Source organism: Pecten maximus, chromosome 15 (assembly GCF_902652985.1).
Source record: "Pecten maximus chromosome 15, xPecMax1.1, whole genome shotgun sequence".
NCBI lineage: Eukaryota > Metazoa > Mollusca > Bivalvia > Pectinida > Pectinidae > Pecten > Pecten maximus.
The window spans coordinates 24,860,462-24,883,931 of record NC_047029.1 but is presented as its reverse complement, the minus strand read 5'-3'; the positions used below and the strand labels follow the sequence as shown (position 1 = coordinate 24,883,931).

General features: G+C 36.5%; 2 protein-coding genes and 1 long non-coding RNA gene across 3 annotated transcripts in view; all 3 read right to left on the bottom strand.

The window, feature by feature from the left end:
* Window positions 1-17,401, bottom strand: part of LOC117343990 (ATP-dependent translocase ABCB1-like) — a 37,745-nt gene extending 20,344 nt beyond the window's left edge. Inside the window, 10 exon segments of the mRNA XM_033906582.1 lie at window positions 247-357; window positions 359-425; window positions 1,310-1,434; window positions 2,021-2,192; window positions 2,622-2,793; window positions 3,499-3,614; window positions 3,945-4,168; window positions 4,566-4,795; window positions 7,333-7,396; window positions 17,135-17,401. Coding sequence (XP_033762473.1) covers window positions 247-357; window positions 359-425; window positions 1,310-1,434; window positions 2,021-2,192; window positions 2,622-2,793; window positions 3,499-3,614; window positions 3,945-4,168; window positions 4,566-4,795; window positions 7,333-7,360 — 1,245 coding nt within the window. The 5' untranslated portion in view covers window positions 7,361-7,396; window positions 17,135-17,401.
* A 367-nt stretch (window positions 17,402-17,768) lies between these two features.
* LOC117343331 (angiopoietin-4-like) lies at window positions 17,769-19,974 on the bottom strand. The gene is made up of 3 exons (XM_033905672.1): window positions 19,926-19,974; window positions 19,202-19,372; window positions 17,769-18,370 (listed from the first exon to the last, which is right to left on the bottom strand). Exons 1-3 carry the CDS (start codon window positions 19,972-19,974, stop codon window positions 17,769-17,771), a joined length of 822 nt encoding a protein of 273 aa, XP_033761563.1.
* Window positions 19,975-20,090: 116 nt separating this feature from the next.
* LOC117344018 lies at window positions 20,091-22,902 on the bottom strand. The gene is made up of 4 exons (XR_004536109.1): window positions 22,702-22,902; window positions 21,985-22,085; window positions 21,665-21,730; window positions 20,091-20,212 (listed from the first exon to the last, which is right to left on the bottom strand). It is a non-coding gene; the product is annotated as an uncharacterized LOC117344018 (long non-coding RNA).
* Between the last annotated feature and the right edge of the window lie 568 nt (window positions 22,903-23,470).

Genomic DNA, 23,470 nt, shown 5'->3' with positions numbered 1-23,470 from the left:
TTGTACTTCGTGTTACAAAATATAACTTAATTGTGTCTAGGTCATTTCATCGCGATTCGCGATGAAAGGGAATTAGACTGTGGTCATATAATCCGTTGCATAAACTTTAACTTCATAGTAAATGGAGCTCATCTTAATCCCGTGCGTGAATGGTAGCACGGTACTTAACACACATAGTTATAGGTCTATATATATATAAGTAAGTATAAAGAATACTTTATAAGGACTGTGTCAGTCACTACTTACAATGAGTATTTTTCCAGGGGTGTAAAGATCTGGCTGATCTCGGGTCAGCTTCGCACCATACCAGAACCCGAGACAATCGGTAAGGAATATCAACATGTATGTCACCCCAAAAGGACAAGCCGTTACCAAGAGATTTGGTCACACCTATGTCACGTGCTTCACTTAAGTGTTCATTGTACCTGTCAAATTGAAGAACATGTCATTATTAATTCATTTTAGTTTCAATTGTATGATAAGAGTGTTATACAGGCCCTAAGATGATATTTCACTTTTACATAGTGATTCAGGCACTCGCGATTTCTGTTTGTCCGTAACACATATGCAGTTATATTATATGCATACAGCTCTTATCGGCAAATGATGGTTAAAAGAAGACATATTAAGATTAACTATAGCATTAATGTGAAACAATGCTTTATCTTATACAGTGTTCATCATTTGATTTGATTTTGACATGAACATTTATATTTATATAGGACGACGTTTCTTTAAAGCCATGTTCTCTTCGATGTGTACATGAAAAATGTAAGCCTAGCTTTTAAGGGAACCACTCTGAAGTTTGATAAATAAATGAATTTTAAAAATACCTTGCAGTGTTTTGTTTAATCTGACATAGTCTTAATTAAGAAGATATTGACAATTGTTTTCCGAAAAATCAATATTAACTATTTCAAATATAAACAAGCTAAAAGTAAGTTTTATCAGGTTTTCATCGCAAGAAAATATGGAAGATCCTACGCACTTAATTATCATATGACTTCACCTTTCCATGAACCTTACATAGGATGTGCCAAATATACATTGTTTGAACTCCTATATCAAAACATATGTGTAGGATAATACACTTGTTATACATAAAACTCATAAAGAGTACCCTGATGACATTTCCTAATATGGTATAAATAATAAGTATTAAATGTTGAAAATGATACTTCTGTGTAATTCTTGGCAGTATATTATATTAAATGTATTAAAATGCTCCCTTGTATGTGGTATATTTAGGACGCATGCTACTATTTATTGTATCAACTTCCTTATTTGGAAGATGCCATATTTTATCTACCTTTTACACTCTTTTCGTTCACCCCCGAATGCCACCACGGTCCTGATGGAGCTGAGGACCTCCTCAGCTACTGCACCAGCCTTAGCATACGCAGTCAACTCTTTTGTCGACATGGACGCCATTATCTGTTAAAAATCAACAGATAAATTCAAACTCAACATAGAAAACAAGGGGAAAATACGCATAAAATATAGATTTGCATCGAATAGAAACACGGGTAGATAGACCAGGTGTCATGGAATGCTAAGCATTTCAAGATACGTACATATATTCAAAATGTTCTGATAAGACACATAAGTCTAAAATCAGCCAAGCGTTACAACGCCAAAAAAATGCATGTGTAAGACGAAATCTGTCATCAAAAATATTTTTTTGTTTGGGTTACGACATAGCAACAGTGTTGGGGGTTTACGTCATAACAACAGACTAGCAACATAAGTCTAGGTGTGATTACAGCATATGTTGTAATTTAACTGTTTATCGTACTAATCACTGCAGCTTTTCATTGGCATTACGTCTGGAGTCTACATTTGAAATGATCAACACAAAGCCTTTCCAGAGTATGTGCCTCATTCATGAATTTGCTAGTAACACAAAAGATTAATGAAAAAAAAAAAAATAGAAAATGAAAATATCAGTCAATTTGTACACCGCACTTTACATATTAGTGTTAAAATATCAATGGATGAATAAATAACAAGAGTTATTTACCTTGGACATAACTCCCGCTGCCAAAGCAAGAAGTGGCGCCACTGACAACATGACGAGTGTGAGTTGCCACCCATATATGAAACCGATGATGAAGCTGGAAATGGCCGACGAGAACCACTGGATGAATGTACTCACTTTGTCACCTATGCCTTCGTGTATCTGGTTTATATCGCTGGAACAAGTTTTACGAAACATACAATAAACATAGTCGTTATCTTATAGGTCGATCAACAGTCTGTTTTCGAGTCATAGGATCTAGAGTCCTCGCGTGAAAAAGTCACCTTTACAGGGAAACGACTCCTAAGGCGAATAAATGAATTTATGTCATAATCGTATTTAAGGATACATGTATGTGTTGGCTGTTTTCCACCAACTAATTGATGTCGAAAGATACTAATTTCAGAGTGATTTTCAACATACAAAAATCCCGCAAAATATTCAATGGAAAAGAAAGTTTCATAGGTTTTTTTTCCATTACACATTGTATTTTTATATTGATTAAAACAGACAATGTTTGATGAGGAAATATCGCGTACCCCATGAATTTCATTAAACTATCATATATTATGAAATAATATATAAAACATGTATGCTAACTCACTCAGTTAGCCTGGTGTTGAGTTCCCCTGTCTCGTGGGTGTCAAACCATCCGATGTCCTGTCGCATGATGTTCCGGAAAAACAGTTTCCTTATTCTGTGTATCTGTCTTTCGGATGCAAGTATCCAGAAGGCGACTTGAAAGTACCCACACAACAAAACACCACCAGCAATGCCTGAAAGTATTATTGTGTTACATTTCTGGAAGAGCAGAACCATTACATTGAATGAAAAAATGATCTATCTTATGACATATGTAAACGTTTATCAGATCATATTTTTGTCTTCAGCAGCTTAAAGTATAAGCTATATATTTTCTATCGCAGTTCTCGATCAGTAAATTGGGATTTTGCAGTTTTACCTTACATTTAACCGAAATTATTTGAGCATACTGGGTCATGTCGAAAGGTTCATGAAACTAAAGTAAATGAAAAATATACAGACTTTTTATACGGTATCATATAACTTCAATATTTCCTCATTACTAATGGTGTTAAATTTATGTTTTTCTGTCTCATTACTCCACAAAGACAATAAGAATTTCCGTACTGTAGTTTTTAAATACCAATTAGTGCCTAGAAGGATACAGAATTGAAAACACCAAAGAATGTGGGGAACTTTTGAATAGCAGCAAATAATAATTTGCATATAAATTCGGACATGCATGGGAATTGAAAAGACCACTATTACAACTTCAACAGATATGCAAGATATTAATCATTTCTCAAAATATCTGTCTCGAAATTTGTTATTTTAAGCTGAGTGGTGAATAACTACTTTCTAAAAATTGCCATGGTCCTCTCGTGTGATTTCTAAAAAGAGAAACAAAAAAACAAATCACGTCATGAAGCTTCACTATAATTGCATGTTTTGGAACTCACCGATGTAATAAATTGCAAAAGTTTCCATATCTTTAAGGAAGTCGTTGGTCGCCTGTTTCTGAATTACAGTAGTATCGACTGTAGAGTAGTTTGCCTGTATATCTGTCAAGTAAGGTCTACAAAGTAAACCAGAAAAAACACAATGGTAGGCCAACATAAGTGCAAAATATAACCCAGCAACAAAACATGAAATAAGGTACAGAATCACAAAACGGTCAGCGTCGACACCATGAAAAAACACAAAAAAGCGTTGAAACAATGACCAAATATAACAAGGTTTCGAAAAAAAGTAATTGTAATAATGTGTCGACATATTAACAAAATAGGTTTCGTATTGGAAGAAGAAAAATTCAGATTAAAGTTAGCATATTTTGATAATTATATTGAAAGTTATTTCAAAACTGTTGGGTTGGAACCACCAAATTTGAGAGGGAAAGAGGACGTACAGCAGAAGGGTAGGCGCTTTAAGTGCCTGGTCACGAGTGATCCCAATACTAGCGAGAAAAGCTGATATTTCCGTCAGGATGTTTGCGTATTTTCCCGAGTCCACGAAAGAGTCCGTCATCTCTCCGAATATGATGATAAGACAAGGTAGGGCGAGACCGTGCGCCGTGGCACCAATAACGCCTAATATCATCATCAGCTTATCCCACTTGTCGGAAAATTTAAACTGAAATCAACAATATTTTTATTATAAATAAATAAATGCACAAAAATTAAAAGCGAGTATCGCTCTCCATAAAAAGAGATTAATAGCAGAATGGTCATATATTCTATACTCGATGAAATGGTGCACTCGTGAAATAATAAAACACTTTCTATCCGGAATTGGCTCTCTTTCGTTTTGTCCAGAACACGACTCTTGATTTTAAAAATATTGCAAACTATGAAATCTAGATAGGAATGCAACTTGCTCTGTAGGACGTTATGACTGGGACTGAATTAACTTACTTTTTTTCATAATCCTGGAGGTTGTGTGTTCTTTTGGTTAATTAATTGAAGGACAGCGAGCAAAAATGAAATGAAATAAATAAATAAATAAATAAATATAAACTAAAACTACGTACAATTTCAAAAGCTCCAACGGTTGGTGTTTCTTTTTCCTTCTCGTCTTCTTTCTCCTCGCCGGAACTGGAGTTGTCGCCATTTTGTTGTTTAGAATCTCCATTTTGTTGTTTTGTATCGCTATTTTGTTGTTTTGTATCACCATTTTGTTGTTTTTTGTCTATGAGTTGTTCATCAGGCACTATCACAACTTCTGTATTACTATTAACTTTCTCCTCTGAAACATTGGCATCTGTAACAGAAATGCCATCGAAAGTTATAACAGAATATAAGATGACAGTTAACATCTGGAAGATAATTGTTTCAGCATCTTCGAATTGTGATCATTATCAGCATAGATGGATACTAATCGCCACGCCACGTGCATATACATTAACATGTATAAAGAGAGGTCAAACAAATGTTTATTTATAGACATATTTTTGTACAATAAAGCTTCACACATAAATTGGTTAGTATGAATGTAATTATAATATGCCCAAGTATTGTCTCCCCATTGGTCAAGGGTAATTATTGCCACTGTGGGGCCTAAGTGATCACCATGCTAAATCCATAGCTTTTAATTGGTCAAGGGCTCAGCCCAGCCCCTGCAACATCAAGGTTATCCCCACTATATGCTTAATCCCTGTAAGTTTATGACACAATCTTGGAAAGTTTCTAAATAGGTGAAATCGATTTTGTTTTGACTTAGAAGAATTCAGTTTTAGAATTATTTTAAAAAGGACATCCTTCCAACCACCCCTGTATTCCCCCTTTTATGTGCGAATTTTAATTTTCAAACTGTTCTTTTGTACTCTTCTTTCGTATATTAGTATTGTTAATTTTATTCATTCTGACTTAGTTATTTATATTTTGTTGTCTGATATAAGTTTGATTCATTTGTATAAATTGTAAGCGGAGTCCCGGTGCTTCCATTCTGGTCAACTTGCCACACTGCCGGGCGCAGGTTCCCTTTTTAAAGGTTTTTCCTGAAATGCTTCATGATCCATAAAGAGAGGGGTTAGTTTTCACTATCGTAGCTTTAAAGGCGTAGGCGTAGTTCTCGCTCACCTTTTCTAAAAATTATGTATTAATTCTAATTCTACCACGTTTGCTATACAAAGCCAGTTTTGATTGGTTTAAAACCGTGTATTATTTGCCAGTAATCCACTCTCGTGTCAATAATACACGCTCGTGAGTCACGGCTGTTACAATCTTTCCCCTCCAAAATCGTGCATTTGTAAACAAACATGGCGGTGCCAAAACGTTTGAACTTCGGAGACCGTGTATTTTACAACGGAGAAATTTGCCAGATTGTTAATTTCTATCAACCCAGAGCAGACTTTACTAAACAATATGTTGTAAGGTCAATTTCCAGAGGCAACCTTTGGAGAGCATTTCTACATGAATTGCTGGCCGACATCCCCGAAAGTACTCGTAACGTTGCCGTCAACTGGCTTGGGGTTGACGTTAGCTTTTGAATATTCATTAGCACGCGCGCCTTATCGTTTCTTGTGAATTGTAACAGCCGTGTAGCGACACATTTCCCGGGGTCTCTTTGCCGTTTTTCTATTAGGAAGAGGTAGATCTCAGAACTAAACGGTACATGGTAGAATAGAAATAATAAACTTTGACTCGTGTATTGTTTCAGGATACAAATCGGACTCGGGTATTTTGCAATTTTAATTAATAAATATCCGAGTCCGAGTTGTATATCCTGCAACAATACACGAATCATCGTTAATTATTTCTTAAATATATGAAATATTATTGTTAATAATAAACGACTACCCCATTCATCAAGTGGTATGCCAAGATTTTACAGCTATTTATATCATTTGGTATTTTATATTTAATAATCTTGGCGCAAACAGAGCTCGAGGTATGGACCTGATTGTGTAGCTGCAGTTGTGATAGGTTGATATTGTTTTATAATATTTAACTTTAGCAGGACAAAAAACGCTAGTGAGTGGTTATCAATGTTTTATCAGAATGATATCTAATTGTCTATGATGTTTTACTTCATGATGTTCGAGTTTTGTTTATTTTCCCCTCTCATTCACGCTTATAGATAGAGGGAAACAAGAGGTCATTTTATACAGTAGATATTGAAACGTGGCTGACAGATATTACATGCATGCTATAGTAATGAAGTATAAGAAAAAATCCTGATTTTATGGAGTGCATTTGGCTGTTTCAGTACAAATAAACAATACTGAGAAGGAATTACTTCATTTAACAACCTAGTAAATATCCTTGTTCGAGTACTCTTCACAGAAGAATTGCCCACATGAACACAAAGGACTATAATTTTTTTTCGACAGGGAGTGCATTCCAGGCGTTATCTGCTATGTTGTATTTCATCAGAACTTGATCCTACATATACTATTATCCAGGGGGCGTCCCCTCCAGTCCAGATCGAGATACTTTGTGAATGTTCAAAACGTACAAGGTACACATGTGATTGTTTGCAAATGCTTGTGATGTGATAAGATAATAGCAAGAAAATACAAGAAAATGTTAATTTACATGAAAAATGGTGTACTTGTACTTGGATATAAAAATATTAATTTTGGACGATTTTTGCATATTTCAGTTCTTAATATACAATAAATAGTATTTGACTATGCATGCATTGCGGAAATATGATATAAAAAATATCCAGATTAGGCAGGATAGCTACTGTAATTCAGTCTTATATCAGACAGAAGAATGCGTGTTCATGTCGGGTAAATATTTAGGACACAAAAGACAACTGATCCAAATTCAGTGTGACATAGCATTACCTACCTCCATCCATTGTGACCTCGCTTGACATCCTGTGTTGTTAAGATGAAACCTAGTTGTGGAGTATCTGAAAACAGAATATATTAAGCTATAGATAAGTGTCTGATTTCAGTATTTTGTAAGTTGACATTTTTAATCTGTATTAAACAGAATACTGAATTTTCATCTGAATAGTATCACTATCGCTTTGTCACGTTTGGCTGCGGATTAAAACCCGGCAAGTCTTGGTTGTGTATTATTTCTATCTGTGTACAAAGTGTCTACTAGGGTGTTATTAGTCGCTGTTTTCTTTTAAAACAGATAAAAACTTTCTTTCCTTATCAAATAAACACTTCTGTTACGAAGTGATCATATATGTTGCCTTGGCGTTTTTATTGTTTTCCATTGTTCACACCGGCAGAATTTTGTGTACAATTAATTCTAACTTTGAGTAACCTTACAACATGCATGTAAATGTCTATTAACCCAAAACATGTCATCACTCGATATGTAATTTTGATGAATGATGTTTAAGACTTAGATAAAAAAAACTTTCAATAACAATGACCTGTTTAAGGGGGTAATACTTAATTACACTTTGTGACGAAGAGGATTATTATATGGTATAACACAAGTTCGTTATTCATAGAAAATATAGCTATATACACCCGGGGCTTCACCATGATTTAAAGGGATGCTATATTATTGATAACTCTATATACCATTACATCTACAATTATCCATAAACAAAATAGATAATATGTACATTTCATCTACAACTTTACCAAATTTACCATATTGTAACGAAGTTACATGCTGTGTCATATATTAAAATGATATTATCATAAATTTCCTGTTTAAAACAATACCATTCGAAATTCTCAGTAATAGACAGGCACTGAGTGCTTTGTCCTCAGTTACAGACGGTCTTCATTGTAACAATGTAAAGTACGACTGATTGATCAGTTAACACGGGGCTGGCACCCCATGTGAAGATTCCACGGTTAGGTATATAATTATATAGATAGCTTCGTACCATTACCTTACTGTACCGAGTATTTGTCTTGCGTTTCTAAAACACGTGCCTGGTACCAATGTTCTGTATTTTAGAATGTCAAACGACACTATTCAGAACTGAATATGCAAAAGGTTTGATATACAAATACATGTTTCAGACAATTAGGTTTTTTTATGTTCAGAAGGTATATCCTTGTGTATCCTTGATAATATTAGACTATTCCGGTACGCAAAGAAGTTCATATCAGGAAATCTGTCTTTGATGTTTCTAATACAGACTCTCTAAATTAGTCTTGCTATCTCGTAAACATCTATCTCCCAAAGCTGGCGTTTGAAATTTGTTTTATCTCTGATTAATGAACAAACCACATTACTATTAATACTGACGGTTTTTATTACTATAATAGTTTGTTGTTAAGGCTCAAAGAGCATATTATATCACCTTTCTGGAGCACATTTTGGAACATGTCAATGCATTTTGGTGGTGAGATTTACAATGTAACACAAAGCATGTTTATGATATTCTGGCTATCTACACCTTCGGCCATACTATCAGCAATCACCAGTAACTTGTGTTCTTCTAATTCGCTCCATTCACCGAACTGTTACTCATTTGGCAGTCGCACGCTGGAGCGTTATTTTTATGTTTGAATATAAATATCATATTGTGACGTGTTACAAAGTGATAAACCTACCCCCAGATAAAAGATTAAGCTTCTCTTGAAGGCTGTGTCTTCAGCCAACAAATATCGTATTTCTCCCATGAAACGTTTAATTGGTTTCTTCCTGGAGTTTATTTGATCGTGGATACCTTCAGCCTTGGCGAAAGGTATGATATTGATTAAGCACTTCTATTCCCATAAACTGTTTCTGTGTTACCGTAGACAATTGATGCTGTCACCTCATCTGGGACAATCTTGAAAGCACGAACTATGTTGGTGACGTTTGTAATTGATATACATATATGTACACGGATTCAAATGGGGAACACGCATCACGTGAGGATAGACAACCACACTAAAATGATAATTGTCAACCATATGGTGTTGAAGACCCAATCAAATGATGTGTTGTGGTACTATGACGCGCATGCGCGAATAGTTTGACGAGATGAAAATCAATAATGGCGAAACAAGTATACAGGGAATACGGTTTTTTAATTACCCACAATTCCTCACAAATAAATTGTTCAGAATGATGATCGCAGCTGTGGACTACCGTCAGGAAATCAATGCACAAGCTGTATTGGATAATACTATTTACCTAATCATGTCTGTAGAGTCATGAATATGGAGGAGTGGAGGAGACTCTGTTTCCTGTTTTTGAGTCAAAAAGACATACATGTAGATTTCCTTTATATCAATCAAACGTCTTATGTTTGTATATATGTTAAGACAGGTCTGTAAGGGGAGGGGGCTATAAGTTGTTTTAAGAAAAGACTTTTTGTAGGTTGCCTGCTTCCAAGACCACAAACTTCTATCCCACCTATAAGGTTGCCGTCTGCTTCCAAGAACACAAACGATTACATGGCTGTCGTCTGCTTCCAAGACCACAAACGACTACGCCATTTATAAGGTTGTCGTCTGCTTCCAAGACCACAAACGATTACAAGGCTGTCGTCTGCTTCCAAGACCACAAATGACTACGCCATTTATAAGGTAGTCGTCTGCTTCCAAGACCACAAACGATTACAAGGCTGTCGTCTGCTTCCAAGACCACAAATGACTACGCCATGTATAAGGTTGTCGTCTGCTTCCAGTGTAATGTATAGGGATTGTATTCTATCAACGTTCCGCTCTGGATGCTGTCGTTTTCAATCTTTTTTTTTCATTGCCGCGACGAATAATAACCGTGTGATAAATTGTACCCTGTAAAACATACATGACCAGTATCCTGTGAAACGCTATCATAGATGATAGTTTGAATTTCAAGCGTTTACCGCGTACATAAAATCTTGTTCTTTGCTTTTTCTTTAGAAATATTTTCCTATAAACTCTGATAAATAAACTGGAATTCAACATACATCGTTTAACAAAGCATTGCAAAACAAGGAAAGATCAGACAAACTTTTATCGCGCAATTTTGGGTAATTTTACTTTCTGGGGAGAAAAATAATTATATACAATATCGTACTTACTGGTACGTAATATAACACAACACCAAAGAACCATAATTAAGTATTTTATTGACAATGTAAAGACTGCAAATATTGTAAATTGGAAAATTGATTTTTGAAACGGGAGATTCGGATACTTGCTCTATTAAAGTCTCATCCTGTATACCAAGATGTTGGTTAGGTACATCTAGGGAACAAATTATTGACGTAAGTTTAAAAAAAAAACAAAAACAAAAAAATCAACCTTCAGACAAAGTTAAATTTACGCAATTAAATATTACACGTTCCTACAGTAATTCGTGACTGTATATACCTTACATATACAATTGTACGTACTAACCTCTGATAATTACCTCTATTGTATAGCCCAATATATACAAAAACATGTAGGTCACCAATATACGGGGTATACATTGAAACATATATTGACATACCCGGTCAATTTATTACCTTCGTGTTTCCGCACCAAAGTTTTTGGTTAACGAGTGACCCCCTACCCCCAGGGATCCAGTAACTAGTGACCCCCTACCCCCAGAGATCCACGAAGATATAGACAGGCTAATTTGGTTAACTAGCGACCCCCTACCCCTAGGGATCCAGATCCAGAAGATATCGACAGGCTAATTTGGTTAACTAGCGACCCCCTACCCCTAGGGATCCAGAAGATATCGACGGGCTAATTTGGTTAACTAGTGACCCCTACCCCAAGGGATCAAGGCAGATGTAGACATGTTGTTTTAGTTAACTAGTGAACCCCTATCCCCAGGGATCAACATAATATACATGTATCGACAGGCTAATTGGTTAATTATAAATTGATGCATTATTTCAACTGCTATCCGATAGCGATTTATTTATTAGATATATCCCTATGTTCACGGTTTTTATGAGGATAATTCATCTACCTTTCCGCATATTTGGCCCTTACTTGCAACATCAATATCCCTATGCAATAAGTTTAAATTCCATTTAATTAGATTTATTAGATGTATATTTTCAAAATATGTACAATCGAAATGAATTGTTTGACGTAGATCCGTAATGATGAAATGAAGCTATTTCAGACTATGAATTGTTTATCAACCACAGCAATATCACACACACTTATTAACAGTGAACACTTTTTTCTATAAAATCAAGCAAATTCATACTCACTTCATCAGACGCCGTATCCCGCCATATCTTCGAAGGCGCTACGTGTTGTAATCCAAAATTATATCACAGGGGTAGAATATGATCTCGCTGAAACTTGTAGAATCATAAAATTGTCAAATTAGTTTTGATCTACCAACGTTCTTCTTGGTGTCCTGAAGATTGAATTTAAATAACACTATTTTCAACCCTGACTTTATATGTGTAATGCTATATCATGGGTTGTTCTATTGTAGGGGTATGTAGACGTTTGTGATATATACACCTCGGAAACGCACACACGTGTGTATATACATGTGTACCCGGCTATCCTCGTTGTTGCGGTTAAGTATATGTAATAAGATTATAAGTTTCCATATGTGTACTTTGATATATTTTATTATGGTGTGGGTCAAACACGCGCGTGAGGGAATATATTGGTTCGTACCACTTGAAAGTGTCAGAATAATAAATCCTTAATACAGTAAGTCCCGCAACCTAAGAGACATGGTAAACGACAATCTGATACAAATGTCGCGATTGTTGAAATATGGTTACTGATCATATTTGAAACACCTTTTGAGGCCCCATAAAGCAAACAAAGAATGCGTCTCGCTCTAGTTATTGTCCTCATCCAGACAATCGGTATACGGTTGTATTGAGACACGAGTCCGTAAGTACTGGGGTTTAATTTTTAGGGTCAGGGAGTAACGTTCATTAAATCTAATACGACAGCACCATAATAGGCCTACAGCACATTTTGTCTTTATACAACTGTAATTATATAGTCTCTGTCAGATTATGGAACACTGCCACAAAATACGTCCTACATTGTGAACTTGTGCACAATCAATACAATACAGTAGTATATTATACAAATGAATACCCATTACATAATTGCTATACAATAAGTACACTATATGTATACTTACAATAATCTGCCTTTTTGAAGCGGGTGGCCGGGTGGTTAAGGTGTACCGACACTTTATCACTTGCCCTCCACCTCTGGGTTGCGAGTTCGAAACCTACGTGGGGCAGTTGCCAGGTACTGACCTCAAGCCGGTGGTTTTTCTCCGGGTACTCCGGCTTTCCTCCACCTCAGAAACCTGGCACGTCCTTAAATGACCCTGGCTGTTAATAGGACGTTAAACAAAAACAAACCAAACAAACCAAAGCGATCATAGGTTAAGTACAGTGGCACGGTGGTCTAGCGGTGACATACAGGGCTGCGTGACCCGTGTCCCTAGTTCGAGTCCCAGCACTGACGCCCTATTGTATCACATCACTCTGCTTTGTCCCAGTCGACTCAGCTGTAAAAGAGTACGTGGTAGAGAAGTACAAGAAATGTCTTGTGTGAGCTGTTAGCGCCGAAACGGCAGCTCCGGCTGTAGGCTCCCCATTGAGTTGAGATAGACATTGACTACTCGCTAAAGGTTCGATTACCACTTACAATAATTTGTGAACCGCATTTAGATGGCTATGTTGCTTTGATATAGCGGTCAATGAAACTCTAAATTGTTATTATTACAATAAAGTGAACGTTTTGTTTCGGATCTCGCAGGCTGTTTTCACTACCGAGACAATTGTATGAAGTCATTTATTCGCGTCATAAATTAAACGTGTTGTCATACTCGTGTATCACAAGACGTATTGCAGATTTGAACGATCCTGATATTATACAAACCGAATTATTGTAAACGAAGGAAACGAAGCGAAATGAAGAGAGTTCAAATTTCTCAGAAATAATGGGCAAAAATTCAAATTCAAAGAATGTGTTTAAAATTCAATTACTGTTTAGAATCCCAATTTAAAATAATTAAGCATTGAACTGTTACCAAATGGTAGTATACAGTCGTTAGGGCGACATGAAATATTTATGTGTTCAATGCTTATATTTACATTCATAAAGATTTTTTTATTTACTGTATGTTATGACGCGTTTAAATTTGCCGCTTACACTACCACTGGCGTCATCAAATTCAAATACCGGAACAGCCGAAATTTCCAGAAGGAATAATATAGTCCCTCATGTCGTTATTAATAGCAAACACATCAAATGGTTTTGCACAAATTTGGCTTTATTTTCTATTTCATATACGTTTGAAGATATCGACAAATTATTCAAAATTGAAGAATTTCGTATTGTTTAAAATCCAAAGCCGTTTTTCGGCGCAATGCTATACGGTTAACATTTAGAAGTGATGCGGCTTTGAACGGGTATTGCACAGGACAGACTCGATTCCTCGGAAACACTAAGTTTCTATCGACTGGATTTACGTTATTTTCAGAAGAATATCAGTTCTTAAATTCTAAATGAAAGTCGTATTGACAGTAGGTGAAAACGATTTCAAGGATATATCGTTCGAAACAGATCCAAGTCAATGAGTCTTACCGGTCACATCTTAGCAGACGATTTTCAACTTCACAGGGGCTCGATTTTACAAGGTAGGCCTTTTACATCAGTGAATAACCACACAACTAAAATCCAATATACATACACAACCGGAAACCATGTCGATCCTCCCGATTTTTTACAAGATTTTTTTTTAAATTTTCCCAAACGAGCCCCTGCGACCATGTTGACAAATTCATACCTAGAATGGCGCTTACATTTTCGTGACATCTACATTTCTTAAAATAATTTGCAGCGTCATGGCTTTAATTTTTGCTGCTTATGTGACAAGAGCTAGGAAATTTAGATAGCTATCTAGGCCTGTTTATACCGAAATTATCTTGTTTACTATAACCAATTTAATTTGTTTTACCCAAGACACACGTAGCAGTGTTCCTACAATGACCGAGTCACTGTAAATTGTAGTATACAGTCTCTTAACTACACTTTACACATAAGTAGTTTACTAACGACATTTGGGCAAATGTAACACAGAATGTAAATATATCTATGTTTCTTTGTCAATTCTGTCATTCATAGCGACCATAAATGCCATAGTAGGGTAGATAAGCGTTTATATCTTTATTTGATCTTATGATATGTTTCTATTTGCATTATATTGTCACTATGTAACTTTACCAAACAAAATAGAATGCTATCGTATCATAATTCTCATATATTTCCCATTTGTATAGTGATATTGAGAACATTGTTCGTGACGTCGTCATTAAAAGATGACGTCGTTTTGTCTGACGTCACTATATTGAGTATGCTTTTGACGTCACGAAAGTTCGTGCTACCGGATTAAAAAAACCGGATTGATCAATGTAACTTGCAACAGCTTATGTAGTCTCTTGTATAAAGGTGAGTATCATCACGGTGGAATATGTTGATTGAAATGTTGAATGTAAATTGATAATCTTGTTTGTATTTCCACGAACTATATTTTTGCCGGGAACAGTACCTGTAGCTGTGACGTCACAAGAACATGTCTCTTTGACAGCGCGAAATTTAGCTTTGGAATGTGATCACATCTTAAAAAGTTTGATATAAGAAAAAGTTAAATTTAAGTATTAACCTGCCTTCTTTGGAGTAATTGTCCAATAATTCTCGCAGGGTCGTCTGCAATCCACAATTACATTTCAAAGAAGGCAGCTTAATGCTTAAATAAATAATTCGTTAACTGCAAATCTCATTAGATGAATCATCAGTCGGTGTCCCTCGTGTCATTTACGACTTATGACGTCATAGCGATTCACGTGATCAATGTCATTCAATCCTTATTTACATTATGTAAATAGCAATTCTTTCTAATGTTTACTTATTGGCTTCTTCATGCATATGTAAATATTAACTGTGTGTGTATGTTATATATATATAAATTCCGGGTTCGCGTATCTTTGGTTTTTTGCTTTGTATTTGTTTTTTTTTTAAATCAGGTTCGTGTATCTTTGTTTTTTTGTTTTTGTTTCGTTCTGTTTTTTTAAATTCTGGGTTTGTTTATCTTTGTTCTTTTTTTGTTTTTTTGTTTTGTTTTTTTGTTTGTTTGTTTTTTTTTTGTTCTTTTTTTAATCTTGGTTTGTGTATCTTTTTACCGACAGGGTATTACACAGTCCGCGTACACATACTGTATGCGTAAGACAAACACAGCCGTACCATGCAGTATATTAAATTTAAACTTTATTTATTTTACAACAATTGCGAAACAAGATATACCAACTTCTCGTTGGTCCCGGAGAAGAAAATGTGCCCCCGACCACCCAAGGTAGGTTAGTGAGTTATATAACTCTTAGATACAGAAATAAAAATTCAAATATTCTTAATTACACAACACATCCAGAAGTCGAATAAATCATAACTGGGTACTCAATAGAAATTCAGTCGAATACCTAAAGAACACTATACAAATATGTACATATGGTGGCTTACTAGAAAGGTGGCTAGCGATGTGATTCGTATCGCGATACAGGGGTCACGATACAGGGGTCATGATACAGGGGTCACTATACAGGGGTCATGATACAGGGGTCACGATACAGGGGTCATGATACAGGGGTCACGATACAGGGGTCATGATACCATACGTATCACGATATATGAGAAGCCGAAGACCTTTCAGATATCAGGTATTCCACCAGTAGTCCTGTTTCAGTCTTTGTCTACATTTGTTACAAAAAAAGCGTTCTTGAATTAAGATAATTTTGATTTGAAATAACTCCAACAGGCAGCTTAATAAGCCACTGGAAAGGCCTTGTCAGCCATGTTGTTTACTACAAACGTAAGCTAACGTTGGTCAAGGGAAAATACATTTCAAGTATCGTGATACAAATCATAGATAGACGATGCACCGATGCACCACTCTGCGATCAAATACATCGATGCATGGTGAATCGTCACACTACTATAGCTTAAATCTACTATTTTGGTCTTTCCGCTTTGTTGACCGCGAAAAAGCAAAGACGAAAACTTCCTAAAGCTAAATAAAGGAAAGACGCCCGAGAACCGAAAGGAAAATATGACAAAGCGTGAAGTTAAACGTGCATATTGTTTTAGAAAGGCTTCTATAAAGAGAGACAAAGAACTGTATGTACGACCTTATCATGTGTTAACGACGGTACGATATACAGACACGAGATGAGGTATAGACACATTACGAGATACAGACACATCGTCCCTAAATGACTCAAATTGTTGATTGATCGTAAAACAATATAATATACAAAGTGGATTTCGGTACTGGCAGGTACGTATACGGTAATGATGGCACCAAGTTCGCATTTGATTACTACGCAGATTAAAAACCGTTAACAAGAACATTTGGTCATGTCGCACTATCACATTGCCCCCCCCCCCCCCAAGCAAAGAGCGACAATACGATAGTGCGCCATGCGAAGAGCGTCAGTGAGCCATGCGAAGAGCGACATGACCCCAGAATCAGCCATCAAAAATGCAAACAATTGAAACCCCAGCACCATATCAGCCATTCTAATCTTTCAGTGTTACTTCCCTTCGTCTGATTATATCAGATGAGAACCGATAAGCCTTGTAACAGAATATCGCGTGATCAGGCATCGTGAATTGAGATGTTAATCATCCGACAAATAAAATTATTATGTGAAGGGAGATAACTCTTATGATTTGTACTCAATTTGTACTTAATGAGGACTTACCCTTAGGGTCTTGTCTCCAAATTGTAAATTTTCCTTCCCGAGTTCCAAGTTAGTGCACACAACCAATGTTTGTGAGATACAATGTCGTCTGCTTTTGGAAAACAAGTAAAAACTTTCCCCCAGTAAATGACTTCTGGGGCATATCACAATGTAGAAAGTCCGCAAGTCCGGGGTCTCAACAGATCGTCTGCCAGGGTCCCTAAGAGATCTTACACCAGCTGGATACCTAAGCTATCGTTCGTCAGGGTCCCTAAGAGATCGTCCACCAGGATCCCTAAGAGATCGTCCACCAGGGTCCCTAAGAGATCGTCCACCAGGGTACCTAAGAGATCGTCCACCAGGGTACCTAAGAGATCGTCTGTCAGGATCCGTTAAAGATTATCTGCCAGGGTCCTTAACATATCGCCAACCAAGGACCTTAAGATAGCGCCCGCCGGGAATCACTTTGAGAGCGTCCGCAAAGGTCGTGAAGAAAGCGTTTAACAGTTCCTCAAAGGTAGATCGTCCACCAGTGGAAAACATTTATTGTTACTTATTTATATATCTTATTAATTAAAACCTTGCTGCTTTTGAAATATAAACTGTGACATACAAATACAAAACTGCATATATAAAATAACGCAAGATATGTTGACTACCTCACTTTAATAACGGTTTCATTTAACACGACATCTTTTGAATTGCAGTACACTGCCATCCCATAATTCACATCAGCGAGACCAAATAGACCGTTTGGGTTAAAATATGAACAGCCATTGAACCACCAACCGGATCCACTGAGAGCACAGCCATATCTGCCAATTCTGTCTGGGGTGGTGAATTTCGCTCCATCGTTATAAAGTAGTCGATACTGAGACGAGCATTTCAAAGAAGTATCATTTGAGACCGATAGCTCGTAAAATGTACTTGAATTTTTTACCTTAAAGTACCCGTAACTGTAGCGTATCAATTCGCCCTGTGTTGTAATCATGTCAATGATAACTTGTGCCCCTAAAGAGGTCAGCGTATGAATATATTCCAATCCAAGCCAGAAATCGTTACGTAGATCACCGAAACCTGTGACGTAGTCTGTCCAGTTCCGGTTGAAGCTGACAGCGCCGTCTATTCTGTGTTGAATCACCGTCCAGCCACCTCCGTCCGTCATGTCACAATGGACATTGAGTGGCCGGTGGCCGGTCGGAGCTATTGTATACACACCCGAGACATGTTCTCCGTTGTTGTACAACTCAGCACAACCTTAAAGAAATAAATGATAAGAAAATGATTTGTAAAATGTTAATACTTCCAAATACATACACCCAACGTTACTGTCCTTTATTGAACATGTGTCACAAAGCCCTGATCTGAGAATTGATTATAGTCTAGGAATATTTGGTGACGTCCTCAATTGGAACGTCTCAAATGTTTCAGTGATACCTCGGATGTGGAAGGTGAAGGATTATGTAAAGAAACCATGCTTTTGTTCGCCGGAAAACCATTTACTCCTGATAGACGCCAACGGAAAACAGAAAACAAAAAACAAAACTGTTGGTGTAGTTTATGAATTATAATAGTTAATTTAGAACCAGAAACTTTCAAACATTACTATTTATATATGAGAAAAGGCATTCACTGACAGTAATACCACTTACTAAATAAAACGTAATGTTGTTTTGAAACAACATTACGTTTTATTTAGTAAGTAAAAGTTCCCTAGTTACAAAACGGAAACTTCCTTGTCGCGTCCAAGGTCATAAGACGGGAGTTACAATAACGGAGTTTCTCCACGCGATCCTACCTGGCTGAAGGGAGACCACTCAAAATTTCCAGGAAAAATTCGTTATTGAAAGAGAACCAGCCATTCCTTCTTTGATAGTCCATTGCAAATTAAAAACAATGTTGACACATTGCGCGTGGTACCAGTTGTCACATTTATCACCTATATGGATTCTATTTTTATCTAAACAGGCGATGCTATAAATAGAAAGAGACAATAATATATCCAATTTAATTAAAACCTGTATATAATGTATGAAATGTAAAGAAATGTAATAAAATATGGTTTAAACTAATATAAACCTTGCCTACCTATACAGACACCACCAGAACAATTGCGTTCGTCCCTCGATATTCCGTCACAACCCACAGCGAAGAGATCTCCTTTTGTGTTCGTGCACGATCGATTACGGACCTGATTTCCATGGTTACCACATGTAGTCGAACACGAACTCCAGGCACCCCATGTGGTCCAAGATAAACCTGTATGATTGTGAAATATGCATGTGATATTCTTAAACATATATATGAAACTGAACCTTTATTTAACGACGTTGGAAAATTTGGAATTTTTTACTATGACGCCGCTGAGGGAAGAAATAATGTTTTTTTTTATATATGTTGGAGGAAAAATACAAGGAGGAAATCAGCGAGTCATTGTAGGAGAAACAAGCAACCCGAAAAAATCGCCCCCCGCCATGAGTGTGTCTCATATTGCATAGTCTAAAGTGAGTGTCATGAAGTCCCGACTAAAAAAAGCTCAAATATGACAGGAAACGTAAAAGCGCAAACGAAGACCGATGAGACGTATCTAAAATGAACGAAATACCCGAAATTATCAAGGAAGGGTGATGTAGTGGCTAGTGTGGAAATCCCACGACATTTAACTATTTTACCATGTTATATTAGTTCCGCAACTATAAAAATTATAAAATTTATTGAATTATTGGGTAACTGCGTCTCCCCATCCAGATTTTCTGTTGACATTTTTCTTCGTTTACGCCTAGGTATCAATGCTTTGGGCCATTGGCATCACTGACGATTCCAAGAAGGTTGAAACAGCTGTTGAACGCCGCTACATTCATTTTTGGGCCTTTGTATTGAAATGATGTAATATTCCAAGATTATAATATTGAAATTAAATTAATTGTAAATACAATGAGTCCTAATTAGTGATATGATATAATTGCACAAACCTGCTTGATGCTGATCGTGGCAGTGCTTATTACAGAAATCATCCGAACAACATTTCTGACAGAGTTGTAAAGATCTGCTCGAATTGTGGATGTTTCTGCCAACAAGTGGTCCCTCATGTAAACACTCCTGTCGCAAAGACATATACAGAGACTTCAAACTTAGCCAACTGTACAGTTATATATATGGCGGCTGATTATGACGAATTATTTTTTTCTTTTTCTTTTTTGCACTCAGAACTGAGAATATATATCTGTTTTCGACTTTCAGCTTGCAGAAATTATATTTTCCCATTAAACATGTTTTTCTCTCTTTTACACTCATTTAAATAGACACACATTCGCATACAACAAAAAAACTATATAAAAAAAACAACTGATGCTGACACTCATCTAACACACTTTATAATACATGTACACCTCGCTTTTACAAGGACAACAAATTGATTTACATTATTTAGACGGAGACAAGAACACGAAACCAAACCACCATACCGAACACATTCTATTTATACTTATAATGACAAAACCCGACTCTCTGGCTTCAAACATTGCAAATGTAACGGAAAACGAAAGTAGGTCTTTTGGCGGGAAATGGAAAACGAAAGTAGACCTCGTCCGGCAGAAGCTTCAACGTTACGTCCCAGTAAAACATGTAGAAGACATAGATATCTGTAATCACGTGGTACTTTCGTTAGTATAAATACAGGTGAGCTGAGCTGCTCGGGTTTGATTCTGATTCTGATTTCGACGAGTGAAGATCAGGGAACACTAGTAACGTTATACTATAGAATTGCATAGCATTACCATATACATAGGAAACAGTGTGGGCCTGAATAAGGCTGGAATACTAACACACTGTGGGGTTAGCGGATTGACAGGGTTACGGTACTGTACTTGTATTATCACAGCGGTGATAAGGAGCCTGACAGTTGACTGTTGGCAGTGTACTGTTGGCAGGTCAGTGTACAGGTAACTCTGGGAGGCTGACCGATGTATAGCTAGCGGTCGGGTTGTTGTGTATATATGTGCGCTGCAGACAGCAGTGAGAGCGGCGGTCGGACGGACTGGTGCTGTATGCGTGGGTTAACATATACACAGACTCTAGCAGAGTGCGTATTGCAGCGGTTTTACTAGTAACGCGGTAGCGGCATTCAGAATCCCTGTTGTTAGGAGTATAGATAATTACGTAGTGGTCAGACAACCACTGGATACAATCATACGCATTGTTTTTACGCCCGGGCGGCGTTACGCTCTTATAGCAGAACACATATATGTATATATTGTACTTAGGGTAATATGTAGTAAATATCTCGAATCCCAAGACGTGACTTGGTAACGAACCCCTTACACGTCACACACATATGCAGAAAAAAAAAAAAAAAAAACAACTAAAAAACGAATTATTGTTTGCCGTTACTCTTTGTCAACGCTAAAGAGTGCCTGCTCACGAAAGTGAAATGACACTGTTATCACGACCACAGAGCGTACCAATCCAGACACTATAAACGATAGATATGTTTTCATTTTGACTTATCAGTTTTAGAAAACTAAAGGCTAAAGGAACTAAGCTAACACTTACTCCTTTTGGACGACATCCACTTGTAAACACGTGACCAAATGAAACTGATTCATTAATCGTGCAAACCTATAAATAGAAATGCATATAGATAGATTATAAACCCTGTCCGGTTTATTTAAACAACAAATATAGCACAGCCAGCATTCCTAACATGATGTAAACCATTCATAACAACACATACTAAAATATAATACAATTAAAACATAATAAAAATCAATAAGTTTGATATTAATATTTAACAATAAACCAAACTGATATATGAGTAACTAACAAATTTAGTACAATCTAAGGTTGTTGCGAGACACATTGACATATCTTACATGATTCCTATCACAGAGAGTGATAGTTTTACAGTCGTCGGGGTCCTGAAGGTGTTGACACTGGTAACAGTAAGGACCACGTGACTGTCGTGGAGGCGGTCCTAAGAAAGTGGTAGCATATGAGTTATACTGTATAGAAACCTGTAGATTTGTAACTAAATGAGCACAAAGATATCCGAAGATAAAACGGAAGATTGTCATCAGCAATTGATGCAGATAGTAAAATGTACCTATTTGAATAGAACGCCGTTTATATTATCTCGCCGATATATGAGAAGACGGATGCCCTCACGGAACACGTGTTCCTTTAGAATCATCATTTGGTTTACATTTCGGTATTTTCTTATGTGAAAAAATACAATAATTTACAGTTGTTTAATAATTATTTCGTGGTCGTGCTCATTAGATCTAGTTCGCGGTTTTTAAAATTCTCGTAATTTTTTTTATTTGTATGTATATATATACATATACATGTATATAACATAAAGTCATAACTCATGGTTTAAATATTCACTAGGAATTTATTTTTTGCGCTTTATCTAATGACTGCGAATATAGCGAAATTAAATCCCTGCGAATATTATCAACGATACAGTAACCATTGGATATATATCACACATTGATATTTTTGGCTTTTAGAAATTTTCGTAGCTATCACCAAGTCGTATTGTACTGAGAATTAATAAAGTTTGTACGGTATACATAATTAAGACAAACCCGTGTCTCCACAACCCCTATTGTTACAATGGTCTCCGTTACAACACTCCACACACGTTATCTGTCCGTAAGGAGTCGTGTCTTTGGACGCTCCAGGGGTATTGGTGTCCAGGGTACAACTCTGTGCAAAAAGTAGATAAATATATGTTGGATTAAAAGTACATGATATAGTATCAACACAAACATGAACTGGAATACCAAGGAAATGGTACGGAACAGAGGTTATAAATGTGTGAAAGACTCTACATGGGTACGTCAAAAGATACGAAACAAAGGCTATGGATATGTAAAATACACTATATAAGGAGTTGATACGAAACTGTGGTTATGGACAGGTGATCTACCCTCCGTAAGGTGTTTCTACCATTTACAAGGCAAGTCGTAGTGGTACAAAACAGTGTTGATTAGGTCGCAATTCTTAATGTTACATGAAATCGGATATGATATTTATGGAAGATGTATAGCAATACAGGTAGTGATTAAGATAAATGTGTTAGGAACATCTCGACATGTCCATTTTCTTATATATATATATATTGCATTTGATAAAATAAATAATAAATATTCTTATGATACTGTCGTTGAAATCTTGGAGTTATCTTCCCCTGTTGTCTTCTAAGGAGGACAGGTGATGTTACAAACGAGTTTTTTTTTTCCACAATACTAACAGAAAAAATTTTTCCTTTTGTAACTAATATCTAGCTGCCTGCTCTCAGAGGTTACGTACTCATAGGCAAGCAGGTGTATGTCCAGGTGGACACAGAAGTAT